This window comes from Cyclospora cayetanensis, unplaced genomic scaffold (assembly GCF_002999335.1).
Source record: "Cyclospora cayetanensis isolate NF1_C8 unplaced genomic scaffold, CcayRef3 CcayRef3_contig_2, whole genome shotgun sequence".
NCBI lineage: Eukaryota > Apicomplexa > Conoidasida > Eucoccidiorida > Eimeriidae > Cyclospora > Cyclospora cayetanensis.
Window position 1 is genome coordinate 353,356 of NW_020312147.1, and position 12,629 is coordinate 365,984.

Below are 12,629 nucleotides of genomic sequence, written 5' to 3' on the forward strand. Positions count from 1 at the left end.
ACCATCTACGCCACCGCGTCTCATCTGGGATGCCAAAAACTCATTGCCCTTAAATGACTCCGACCTCTGTAATTTCTGTGTTTTACATTCTTTGTCCACATCTGACTGCGCATTGCGATTCTCGTCTTCTCTGCCTTAGCGTCTAGCCGCAGTCTTTAGCTAGTTGAAAGAACACAACGAAGCATGTTCAGTAGGGATTTTATTGAAAAGGTCATCGAAATACCGCATTGTAATATGCGGCTGTAGAAAGCAGTCTCTGCAGTTCACGCTCAGTCCTCGTGTACAGTCGAGGCTTCGGCAGCGATTTCACCCATACTCGACCAATGCAAGTCCATCCATGCGGAAAAAGGACTGATTTCCTTCATGCATCAGGCACCTAGGAGTTCAGCTGTTTGGACTTGTAGCGTCCTGTGCAGCTCCTCTGCAGCAGAGGCCCAGCGGCAAAGACGGTCCTGCAACACCCGTAAACTACGCACGGGAACAGACGCAACGCACAACGGCAAGATAAGAAAGTGCCGGGAAATTCGATCAAGGAGAGGACCACAAGAAATACTTTCTGAATGTGTACCCACTGAAGAAGACTTGGAAACCTCCAAAGCAAAAAGAGCAATATTCTAGAGACGTGCAAGCATGCGGACTATACACGGTGCCTGGGAATCTGTAACCTAGTACATCAGCCCCTTCCTGCGATGCGCCCATAAGTGTCTGCTATAAGCAGCCTGTCTCGTTTTCATCGAGACCACTTTTCGCTTGCCCACCTCGTATCATCCGTGAGCAGTGCGGGCCTGACCCAGTGCAAATGAACTGTTTTGCTTATTTGGTTGATGCTTCCTTTGAGAAGCTTCTGAGCCATGGAAGACATGACCAGCCTCTCTACGTCCTCTTGTTCGATCCTGCATGCGGTGGCGATTGCAGCGAAAGAGAGGGCCCTTGATGCCTGTGATCCTAGAGATACACCCACAGATTGGCCATTGCTGCTGCCGTCCCCCGATGATAGAGGAGACCCCTGAATTTCCTGCTGCAACGCCGCGCCTGCAGCACTACTAGCAAATGCCAGTCTAAGCAGCGCAGCCGTTGCCGCCTTTTTCTCCAGCACCTTTAAGTGCGAGCCTAGCTCCTGGAGACAGAAAACGCCCAGAATCAAGGACGCATTGCGGTAGTGAGATGCGGTGGTGAGACAGGCAGCACAATCTTTGTTTTGCACGGATGCAAAATCACAAAGTGCGAACACGGCAACGCACTGGGCTGATGACAGACAACAACACGAAAGAGCGCACAGGAATGAGGGGTGTAGGGGGTAGCGCAGATACCGATGGCCGGAAAGACCAAAAGTACAGGGGATACGGCCACCCTCTAAGAAAAAAAGCAGAGGAAAGCATAAAAACCGTAAGAATGGTGAATGTTTCATGCAAGAGAAAGAAATGGAAGGTAAAACTGACGGATTGCAAGACCATGTCCTTGTGTTTCTTCATGGTTGCGTCAAAGAGATCAAGAGATCCCCTACTGAAAGCCTCTAAGAGATCGTAAAGCCATTGCCTCTCGCCCCCGTCGTTCAGAGCAGAGCGGACTAAGCCTTGCTGGAGCTGTGGCAGCACAGTAGCAACAGAGGCAAAGGTTATTGGTATGCACGCAAGGTAACGGGGTTGGACATGGCGAAACATTGAATAAGCAAGGTGACAGCCGGGCAACACCACCCATGCTGGACCCAAGAGCCCTCTACGAAGGCAGCGCTGCTATGAAATGCAATACTTCTGTTCGTAAGCTCCCCTTTGCGCAACACCCCCGAGCAGCTCAATCTGCCTTAATGAAGACTTCGGAAGACCTAAAAGGATAGATGCACAGGGCGCTTCTACAGGTTTAAGCTTGACTGAATGTAAGCTTGGCCCAAGCGCTCACTAGCTCTCCATAATCATTCACTTCAGGGGAGATGAGGGCCGCGATACACATGTCCATAGCAAGCTTTATCCTAAGCTCTTCCTTCAAGGACCCTGAGCAGGTATAAAGCAAGAGCATATACGATCCACAAAGGGAGAGTTGTGTATACACCCAAGGCCACATCTATTCGAACGCGTGCAAATCTTGATATCCCTCCTTGCTGCGTCTTTGTCTGCATAGGCAGCTATACATTCCCATGGCCCTGAATTCTACATTCTGGAAGCTTACCAGCAGAGGTGTATGCAAGAAAGAATAGGGTCTCCCTGTAAACATCCCCCGGTTTGTTCCGTGCCTGCAGACAGCCACGGATATTAGCCAAACCCTAATATAAAACTCTCGTGCGTGGGGCACGAAGCCCAAGCCCTGGCCTTCCCACACTTAGGTGTGCTGAAGCTTTTTCAGGTGCATGTACACCTGGAAAAGCCCCCGATATCCTCGCGTGAGTGAGTTGTACATGTCCAGGAAACCAGCAAAAAGACGCTAAGAGTCTCGGAGCTGCTACAAGCGCAGAAAGCATTCCGTATCGCCTCTTACCCGTGCGAGCTCGGCCCTAGCCCTGTGCGCAGCCGCCCTTACGGCAGGGTCTAGTCCCAGCACTTTTTCCATTTCTTTCTTGGTATCTTCAAGGAGCTCCTCCGCCTCCGTCAGCTCCCCAGCCAACGCCAAGTGGAAAGCTCGCAGCGACAGCAAAAAGGCTCGCGGAGCAGGATTTCCGGAGGCTAAAGCGCTACCTGTTCCGCCCATCAGGCCAAACCCTGGAGCTCTCGTTGCCCCCGATGGGCCCCCCCCAAGCCTAGTCTCTTCCGCCTCCTTCTCCAGCCGATCCAAGAAGAGCAGCGCTGTTCGCGGAGCTGCGAAAACAACAAATGGATCGGACGCCGCAAAAAGGCTCTAGCACACCACGACTGAAGCTTCAAACCACTCAAGATTTTGGAGCCAGCCACACACAAAACTGCAGGCAGGCATGCCACCGACAACTCCCTAACAGTAGCAGGAGCAGCTACACGTGAAGAAACCAACAGCCAACAGCAGGCAGTCGCGCTGCGAGGAACTCAAGCAGCGGCCAGCAAGAAGACGAGAAACAACCCGTGAAGAAATCAACAGCGCACGAATATTTTCCAGAACTCCGCTGCATATTTTGAGGAGCCGGATGGAATCCAAGTGCTTTTGGACCCCTGCTACAACACTCCATAGAAACTGCAGCTGCGCCTGAGGGGACTGCGGCCCCTGCTGGCCGCCTTCTGAAGGGGCACCCTCCCGATCGACCACGGCGGCAGAGGAATCGCAAGACGCATCCGTATTCAAATATGCGGCAAACGCATCCGTCAGCTCATGGTAGAGCCTGAAGGCAAGCAATAACAGCAGTGTCAAAAGGAAAGGACTTTTCGGAGCGCCTCACCTCAGCGTGGTGATGTGTAAAATCAACATAGATACAAAATAGCTCGTCTGCCTGCCACTTCTCCTTCACAAGCTGCATCTCAGGTCCTTATATTCCATAATATACATGGCAAACCCCAAACCGTGATCTTCTGGACTGACTTGCGCGCGTGCAGACTCTGAATATGATCCAGAGCCACGGCGCCATTGCTGTTTCGCTGCCGTTCCTCTTGTAGCTCAGCTTCGAAGGGCTGCCTTGGGGTCTCCAGCAAAGAAGAGGCCCAGGAGGGCACAGAATCACTGCCGTCAACCTCCATTTTGCTGGTGTTGCTGGTGTTGCAGACGATGTAGATGCAGCGAGGTAGCTGTGCTTGTTGCTCCTGAAGATGATGTGTTTGTATCAGGCGGGCGGGTAGAGCGCCCTATTGCACTGCTGCCTTGGTGGCCCTGTTGCAACGAAATATACGGGGAAGGGCTTAGCAGTAGTGGCTTGCGGCTTGCGGTTTGGAGGTTAGGGCTTATGCATAGCCGCAGGCCAGTTTTGGTGGTCAAAGCACCAGAAGGAGCAGAGATTCAGTGGCGTCCCGGGAATATGAATTGTCGCGCTACAAGTTATTTTCGTCGTCTCCGTGTGCTGCCTACTTTTCTAATGGAGTCATGCAAAAGGGAAGCGAGGATTGGTACACAGACAGACACCTGAGATGCGGTTAAGAGGGTGGCTGTTAGGAACACGCTGGCAACACGCCCCAGCTCTCTGCCAACTAGAGAGTCCTTTTCTCATAAGTCATACGAAGAATTTTTAGACAGTGGTGCAATACAGTCTGCTAAACGCTAGAACACCGGTACCACCCAGTAGCGGCCAGCCCCACACAAGCGTATCCTACAGAAGGCCAAAGACAAACGTTCTCCCCAGTTTTAGCCGCCAATCTGCAATATGTTTTCGTACACACGTGTCTTGACTGTCTTTTTCTGGATAAAATACAGAACGACGCCGTGTTGGCTTGCGGTCACTCTTCTCAGTGATTGTCAAATTCAACCCGAGTTCATTGGCTACAGGGGTCCCTTAAACCAAGCGTGAACTGTTCGCGGGCCCCCAGAGTCGAAAAGGTTTTTTTAAAGGGCTCTACCTGTTTTCTACCATGGTTAATCTGCTATATGGTGCTGTTATTGCAAGTGTGGTAGCTTCGGTAGGAGCTTCCGGGATGCAAAAAGAGACCTCGAAACAGGTGGATGCTCGATGTTGTTGTACTATGCACAACCGCAGATGTATGCTGCTTAGTGACATCCAGTTTCTGCTGCACGTGAGCGAGGGAGCCCCCGCACCCCCGGAGAACACTATCCCCGCATGCTGCTTGCAGCAGCGTGAAGAGCAGCTGCAGGAGCAGCCACACGATAGCGAAGCAGGCGATATAGGAACTGAAGCGGAGGGCCCTTTTGAAAGGAATAAGAGACTTCGTGTCGCCTCTGCTGCCGAAGGAAAACTGCAACACGAGCACCCACTTTCGCACCGCCAGCGCACTTCGTTTGCGTCTGGTGGCTCGTCGGGCACTACCAGGTGTAACTGTTGCCGGGAAGCTCATGAGAGAGAATCGAAGGAGCCTCGATCACGGAAGGCCCCCCATTCTCCTTGTGGCCAGCGCTTCACGCCCGTGTTTGATAGCAACTCTCAACGGAACCTCGTTTCTGTAAACGCAGGGAATCCCAAACTGTACGTAGGCGGCGGCACAATCAATCAAGCTTTCAGCACTGCCATCAATGACTGGGTCCAGTCGAAAATAGACGAACTACAAGGCCCCTCTGATGCGAAAGCAGCGGCCGATCGTGAAGGCGAGGCCGCATCTCGCCAGCACTCTCGATGGGACCCCCGAAGAGATCTCGCCGTGGATTGGGGCACTAGAATGGAAAGAGTCCACAACGCCGCTATGGAAATTGCGAGAGGATCCCCTTTTAAAGTTGCTGCCTTGCGGTGCGACGGCCCTGCGGGGAAAGAAGGCCTTTGGAGGACACCCTTTAAGGCCATCTACGCGATGACGCCATCAACAAAGGAGGCAGCAGCACTCAAGCTGAAGAAAGGCGATGCATACGTTTTCCTAGACTTCCTTAGAGATGAGCTGAGACCTCGAGACGACAAGAACGTCGCCATGGCATACGTCGTCGGTCCCAAAGCGTGGGAGTACTCTGAGAAGGACTTCTACCACACTTGTGCGTACCGGCGCCGCTGTTGGTGGTGTGGAGGCTGATGTTACGGTTTTTTGTAGAGGCGTCGTTTCTGCAGGAGGGGCCTTCCTGCACCCGGGTGTAGCAACAGTTTTTGCTCGGGGTGCGGCCGTCCACGGTATTACCTGCGCTGTTCGCAGGGCGTCGTTGCACCATGTGTGTGTTTTCCTGTGCAGTATTTGTTCTCTCTCGCAATTTGCTGCGGCTCATTATTCTCTACAATACGAAGGAAGTGCAAATCCCTGAAGGCCTACCCCTGCAGCAACTGCGGATGCCTTTAGTGTCTGGAGGAGCGTTCCTAGGGAATGCCGACCCGATGGGCGTAGCATCAGCCATAGTTAAGGGCTTTCTTGCTGCGGTGGAGGAATACCGAACGAATAAAGTGCCGGTGGACTGGACGCCCCCTGGAGAAGAAGAGGAGGTTCCTTCAACGCCCCCTCCCGATCTGCCACAAAGCCACGATAGCAGCGGGAACACTTCAAGTTTTGAGGACGAGGCCCCTACAGAGGAAACGTTTATCATTCCAGAGGCGCCGGAGCTGCAGGAAGGTTGGTTTGCTGCTGCCTTCGATCCCTACAGCAGTAGCACCGACGCCACCAGTTGTTGCTGCTGCTGCAAGAACAACGGCGTCATCCCAGTAATCGAATTCGCGCTAGCGAATGGAGATGTCTTCTATTCAGCTCTGATTAAGGAGTGGCACAACTCGAAAAATTAGTCAGGCTCGCTAGCGAAAGGACTATTCTTTATTCTGCTCCGATATGGGACTGGGTGCAACTCTAGCTAGTGAGGCTGTGCGTCAAAAAAGGAGCTGAGGGCCATCGAGGCGCCCCTAAGGGCGCCGATAGCGAGGATTACCCGGTGGAAAGTGGCTCACTGGAGAGCCTCGCCTTCAAGTGGCGAATATAAGATTTTGGCAGTTCTTTCTGTCAAGGAGCCTAGAGGTTCCGAGGTGCTTTTGCAGAACGTGTCTCCCGGGGAGTGTGTTGGGCCCCTACAAGGTCCATTGGGGGTCAGGGATTAGTCTTCTAGGCAGGGATGTATCTGGACTGGGTGACTGGTGTGTCATAACAGCTCAGTATGATTCTTATGGTTGTTTATATTCCAAGTGGGTTTGATAGTTTGTGCACTACTGTTGCGATAGACTCAACAGACGTGGTGAGGCGTAGCTAATTGGGCCGTACAGAGAGCCAGGCACCCCGCTATGCTGAGAGCGAACTAAGGCCGACAGTGGCCCTTCTGGACTAAAACGGTTCTAGTTGCATCATCTACAAATAAATCCATCATTGGTGGATCGGGGTCTCGGGGCAACAAGGGTTGTTCATCTATCTGAATATATAGATCAGTCTATTGCGGATGCATGGCTTAAAGCCGTGCACTTATTCTCCTGGTAGCTTCGCATGGTGGCCAGAGTGAATGTTTTCGTGTCACGTGGCAGTGCAATGCACGAAAACAGCCTCTGATAGACTGCCGTAGAAGAGAACGGAGTATTGCGTAGCCGCAGGTAGAAGCTACGAATTCCGCAACTGGGGGACACCAGTGTGAGTGGCCACCTGCCTCTATCGTCATGGCATGTGAGTAGCGCGAGCCAGGTAGCTAGCTGAGGACAACTGCGGAGTACAGTGTCGGACGGTAGCCCTTCTAGGTGCCCAACGCCGGTGCAGTTGTACAAAGAGCCGCTGAAAACGCTGTCCCCGCGCAATCGGCTGTTTTGGGCAATCTCGATATCGCCTACTCGCGCTTTCCTCAAGCCAGCAGTGCGAACTGGGTGAATAGCCAGTGCCAGAGTAGACTGGGGTAAGCAAGTTGATGTGCCCCGGGTGGCCAGCTAGGACCAAAGCCTCTTCATGCATTACCACCAAGATTTCTATATGGAGGCCATCAATCCCAAACCACGCCAGAATGCTGAATCAAGGCATCGAGTGATGCCTTAGAAAGGCCCTTCCACGCCTTGAGAGGACTGAGCCTGCTTAAGCATGGGACGCCGTAATTCGGTCAGAACCTTGAGAAATGACACTTTGGCTTGCATAAGTCATTATGTAGACAAAGAGCTGTTAAATCATGGTTTACTACTCGTCTCCTAAAAATGTCATGACTTATGATATCATGGTGGGCTGCAAAAAAGAGCAATCAAGCAATCGACCGGTGGGGCTCTCTGAAGTGAAGAACTATTGAGGTTTCAGGAGCAAGTACGCGCAGCCCGTGCGGCTTCGCCTGAGGAGAGCTTAGATCGGGACATAGAACCTATGAATTTCGGCGCTTTGACAACCAAGCCCTATTCATAATCCAAGTTCTGCTTGACAAAATAGAGCAAATTCGCTCTCGAATTCAGCCCTAAACAACCCTCCAACACCGCATTTGCTTCTATTTTAATAAAATTGGGCCAAATGATCCAGGGCTGCAAGCGCATGCAACAAGGCGAAGAACTTTAGCAACGGGACTGAGTCTAGCGGGAGCACGCTGCGTAACGAGCAACGGAGGCGCATAAGAGAAATGGAAAAGCCCCAACGCAGACTACGGCGCGCTTTAGGGGGCTACAGAGAATAAAGCAACAGTTGCGGACCAAGCACTGGTCAATTCTGCTCTCTAACAAGCTTACTTTGATTGCCCAAAACTGCAAGTGTTAGTTGACATTGGGCGCGAAGTGGGTCCTTTACCCACGCAGAAGTGCACCACCTGGTCACTCGTTAGCCCACTGTCTGAGACACGGTTTCGCTGACGGGTGGCAGAGCGCTAGCAGTGACATGACTAAGGTAGCAAAATTCATCTTCAAATAACAAGTTGTAGCGTATTTGCATGGTTGGTGACTTCCATTTTGGGTTCATGGATTAGAACGTCAACGTAAGTTTGTCACTAGTGACTCCATGAAAGGCGCATGCGACCATAGCTGCGTGTTGGGGAAGCTAATGTATCGGGAAGCGCTAGGAAAAGGTAGCTCTTGTTCCCCTCATCAATCCACTCTTCACTTATTGGGAGCACGGTAAACATGATGCCTCTTCAAGAGGAGGCAGGGTCTTCTTGCGTACAACTCAGCCACCCTGTGAGGGAAAACGGTTCTGAGCATTCATCTAGTTAGAGAGGCTCTATAATTGTTTCTTTACCAGGGACCTTGATTGAAATTTTAGCCGTGCAACAGAAAGAGTGGGCAGATATAAAGAGGGCGTTTATGGATGTGTACGAAGGACAAGCGGCGAGCAGGCTGGCCACCTGCGGATATCTAGCGCAAATTACTGAGCTATTCCGCCGTCCAGCCTCATGCTATGTTCCTAGGCGCTGGAAGCCACCCCAGCAAAATAAAGTAGGCTGAGTGGCAGGTGGATGATTTGTTGAGAAAAGGCATAAGTGCAGGGATCAAGCAACGCCTTTAGAATACCTCGGTGCTTGTGCTGCGAGAAGAATAGAATTGGCTGATGTGCTTTGATATTCAGGTATTTCAATGGTTGCGGAATCACAAGTTTTCCATGCCTCATGTTGCCGAATTAATATACAAGATACTCGAACCCAAAGTCTACTCGACAATTAAGTTCACGAGCGCTTACAAATCCCAATCCACCCTCAGAACAGACATGAAACAGCGTTCCACACGCGCATTCGCAAGCTCAAGTGTACCTGTACGTCACCTAAGCCTTCTAATGTTCCAAATGAGTCGTAACGCCGAATCGCCTGGGATTTTCATGCGCCTATCATAAAGTGAACGACGACTGTCCAGATGGACGAAGTGGTTGTATCTATCTTGAATCTTTGAGAGCGCCTGCAGTAGCAGTGAGGGGCATTCAACAATTGGGAGGCAAGCAGTGGTGTGCAAATGCACGCAAGTGTTTTTTTCAAGAAACCAATTTTCTGGAATTTCATATTTCGGCTGCAGACGTTGTTCCAGCCCCGAGAAAAATTGCAGCAATCATGGCCCTAGCCTTCAATTATGTACGTGTAAGAACGCTGCAAAGTTCTGTGGGCTTACACCATGTTGCCAAAATCATAGTCCTATATTTGCTCGGATATATACCTACTCGAATGATCATCTCTGAAACTCGCAGTCTCTGACTTGGCCGAAGAAAGCTGATGTCGAAGCAAGTACCTTTATCAGCAAGCTCACAACTCTTCTGGCACTTCCGCTGCTCCATTTTGACTGTCAGTTCTGCAAAGCAGAGGATGCTAGTGACATATCTGTGGGCACTCTTCCTTGTCAACGGGCTAAGGGTTCTTTGAAACACCAAATTCTTGCTTGTTTTTCTCATCCATTTCCTGAGATCGAGCAGCGGTATTCAATCATACAAAGCAACTTTATGCGGCGCGACGGACGTGTAAAAGTGCCAGCACTATTTATATGGGTAGTTTGACCGTCCAGACAGATGTACTTAAAACTCGCCAGAAGTTTCAGGTCAGTCGATAATAGTAAAGCTGTTTGTAGGCTTGGGCGTCTCCTGCAGCACCACTACACACTAAGGTATCTTTCGGGCTCCACCAAAGTGGTTGCGGACGCTTTTTCGCAACGCCCACCGATCGCGTGCTCTGCAGTGCAACCGCTACAATCTGTGATGCTACATGACTTTTCTTTAACTGCGTGCCTTTTCTGCTTTTGGCACTTATGCATGCGCAACTGCTTTCAAAATTCAGAACAAAAGAGTTGTGGGGCACGGCCACGTTGAGGCTAGCCTGAAGTGCTTCGAAACAAAGGCAAACTACGTCAGTTGTACATCTCGATTTGCTTCGCAGCAACATTTTGCGCACCGCAGATAATCATGTTCAACCAGGCCCTGACAGACTTCATGACACAGTGGCAGAGCTCGTTCAATACTTGTAGTTGCCTGGAATGCATCCCACGGCCGAGAAGCATGTACTGTCGTCCCCCATTGTCAGGAGCCGAAGCCCCGCAATTCTCGAAAAACCGGTGTTTTGCGAAGCACACCTGCTTATGAGTAAATATGAGCTCATTTCACTACTGACATTGTTGCTGGAATATCGAAGGACAAATAGCAGGGTAGTATTTACGTCTCTTTCGACAGGCTTAGCAAATTTGCCCATGTCATCCCTTGCTGTAGCTTAGTCACTGCTCAGCAAGGCGCTCATCTATGCTTAATAATTTCTGGAATCTCCACGGATTTCCTAGAAGTTCCCCTACCAATAGGGGCCCGGGACTTGTTATTGCTTTATGGCGTGCCGGTAAGGCCCGCCTACCCATTACTCACATTATGCGCCATGCAAAACACCCGTAGGCAGGTGGATACACCGATCCTACCGTTTTTCGAAACATTTAAATCTATATGCCAACAAAAGATTTGATTGGCTGGTTCGAGTTTCACCCATGAGTTTAGTGAGTACGACTGTACTCTGTCTGCCGATTGCTCTACCGTCTACCTGGTTAACACTGAGGAGTCTTTCTCAGACTCAGGCCTGGTTTTGGTGAACTGGTGTATGCCTGCTCCTTTAACAGCAGAAAATTTGGGAGGACAGCTGGCTAGCGCATGCGAACATAGGCACAGCGTTCACGAGGGAAGAGCCTGAGTTTTAGAGTAAGCGGCGGTGGGTGTTTTGAGCCTGGAGGTTTGACATTGGTGGGTAGGCAGGCTTTTCAAGGAGCGGCAGAGGGCGACCATAGGAAGAACTGTGCGGCCAGGTGTCTAGATTCCTTGATGACTTTTGAAGAATCAGTATTCTTTCTTTGGCTACCTACCTTGAAGGGGAGGTGTTGCAGAAGTATAATAATGGTCTCCTAAAGAAGCTTCAAAAATCTCCGATTGTTAATGCAGACCATTTCGCGCACGCTGGTAACCCGTATGGAGGAAAAATGACAAGAAGCTGTGGAAGTGCTGGACTTCAGAACTATTGAGCGCTAACGACACAGTAGACGGGAGTTTTTGGTGAAACATGGTGGGAAATGCGAACCTCAGTAATTGATACAGGAACATTTGTGACTTCCAGCGGCTGCTGAAGACAGTTTGGCTTTGTTTACTTAACAGCGCTAGTGGCCATGGGGGTCTTCCTCTCGTTGGTTGGTGATTGCCCTATCCCAGCGCTTGCTCTGCTAAAACTAGCTACTTCCGTCTATAAGCCTTGATTAAAACATTCCCGGTTACTTTTGTTAAGCTGCTCACTGCACATGAGTTTAAAGTAGAGGTACGCACAGCTGTGGTTTCCCCACATACTTCCTTATGCCTTCTTTGGGATGTATTCGCACTCTAGCATTGCTCTATGCGGCACAGAGCCACTGCTAAACTACTTTATAAATTGGTTCCTTTGACATATTTTACTTGTTTTCTGTTTTCTCATGGTAGCAGGCTTACACACGTCAGCGCTCCAATGACACCAAACTCTTACGCCGCGTCGGTAGTGGTAGTTTCGCCCCTCGTTTGTTCTTCTGTAGGGTGTGCATGTCAAATTCCCTATGCAGTTGATGCATATTTGCTTTTGCTGTTTTCGCATTTGTGCCTGCCTGGGAAGTGGTGGTAGGGTGAGAACTCTTACACTGCCCTGCGCACAGTTGGTACGGACGGACAGTTACCGAAAAGGTGGGCCGTGTGCTTTGAGATGGGTAGGGAAAGATATCCCGGGTCAAGCTACGCGTGAACACCTTCCACTACACCAGGGTTGTAGTTAACGGAGAATTACCAGAGAAGTGACTTACTCATTTGACTATCCGTATAGCTTGTTTAGTGCAGAGTACTGTTATCTCAATACGAGAAGATGTAATGGTATATGTGTGTGCGCTAGATGCTACACGCAACTGATTGCTAAAGGTCGGAAATTTGAGGATGCAGCTACGCGCATAGTAGCTGACCCGCTTCCCTTGAGTCGGGAACATTAAGGTTGCAGGCAGGGGAAGGCACAACTTCTTTTGGTGAATACGCAACAACATTCCATCAAATTTGTATTGAGTCCGGAGTCAAGTGACTCCCTGCCGCAGTCTTAGATGGAACGTTAGACTTCCTTGCAAATCACCATGCCTTGAAATATCTTATTAGGAAAAGGAGTTCTACATTTACACATTTAAAGGAAAAGTCTAGAATAAGGAAGGCTAGCCATTTGAAGGCCTGGACTAGGGAAGAAGCAGATAGAATCTAATGATAGCATCAACTGCACAGCTAAGCAAAAGGTTGATACTATTA

General features: G+C 50.3%; 2 protein-coding genes across 2 annotated transcripts; one reads left to right on the top strand and one right to left on the bottom strand.

Annotated features, from left to right (window-relative positions):
- Positions 1-368: 368 nt before the first annotated feature.
- On the bottom strand, positions 369-2,679 carry LOC34618829 (26S proteasome non-ATPase regulatory subunit 13 homolog A). Its single transcript, XM_026337745.1, has 7 exons — positions 2,470-2,679; positions 2,164-2,227; positions 1,897-1,988; positions 1,479-1,583; positions 1,242-1,353; positions 759-1,110; positions 369-468 (listed from the first exon to the last, which is right to left on the bottom strand). Exons 1-7 carry the CDS (start codon positions 2,677-2,679, stop codon positions 369-371), a joined length of 1,035 nt encoding a protein of 344 aa, XP_026193530.1.
- Positions 2,680-4,451: 1,772 nt separating this feature from the next.
- On the top strand, positions 4,452-11,353 carry LOC34618830. Its single transcript, XM_026337746.1, has 8 exons — positions 4,452-4,672; positions 4,763-5,514; positions 5,706-6,077; positions 9,218-9,559; positions 9,774-9,904; positions 10,566-10,735; positions 10,839-11,000; positions 11,170-11,353. Exons 1-8 carry the CDS (start codon positions 4,452-4,454, stop codon positions 11,351-11,353), a joined length of 2,334 nt encoding a protein of 777 aa, XP_026193531.1.
- Positions 11,354-12,629: the final 1,276 nt, after the last annotated feature.

Bases quoted from the DNA above. Each gene is read 5' to 3' on its own strand.
- LOC34618830 (XM_026337746.1), top strand. From the start codon at position 4,452: ATGGTTAATCTGCTATATGGTGCTGTTATTGCAAGTGTGGTAGCTTCG. The intron at 5,515-5,705 runs GTGCGTACCGGC...TTTCCTGTGCAG, and splicing joins GAAGGACTTCTACCACACTT to TATTTGTTCTCTCTCGCAAT. The intron at 9,560-9,773 runs GTCTCTGACTTG...CCATTTCCTGAG, and splicing joins GATCATCTCTGAAACTCGCA to ATCGAGCAGCGGTATTCAAT.
- LOC34618829 (XM_026337745.1), bottom strand. From the start codon at position 2,679: ATGGGCGGAACAGGTAGCGCTTTAGCCTCCGGAAATCCTGCTCCGCGA. The intron at 1,989-2,163 runs GTAAGCTTCCAG...ATACCTGCTCAG, and splicing joins TCTTGCATACACCTCTGCTG to GGTCCTTGAAGGAAGAGCTT. The intron at 1,111-1,241 runs GTGCGTTGCCGT...TCCAGGAGCTAG, and splicing joins TGTTGTCTGTCATCAGCCCA to GCTCGCACTTAAAGGTGCTG.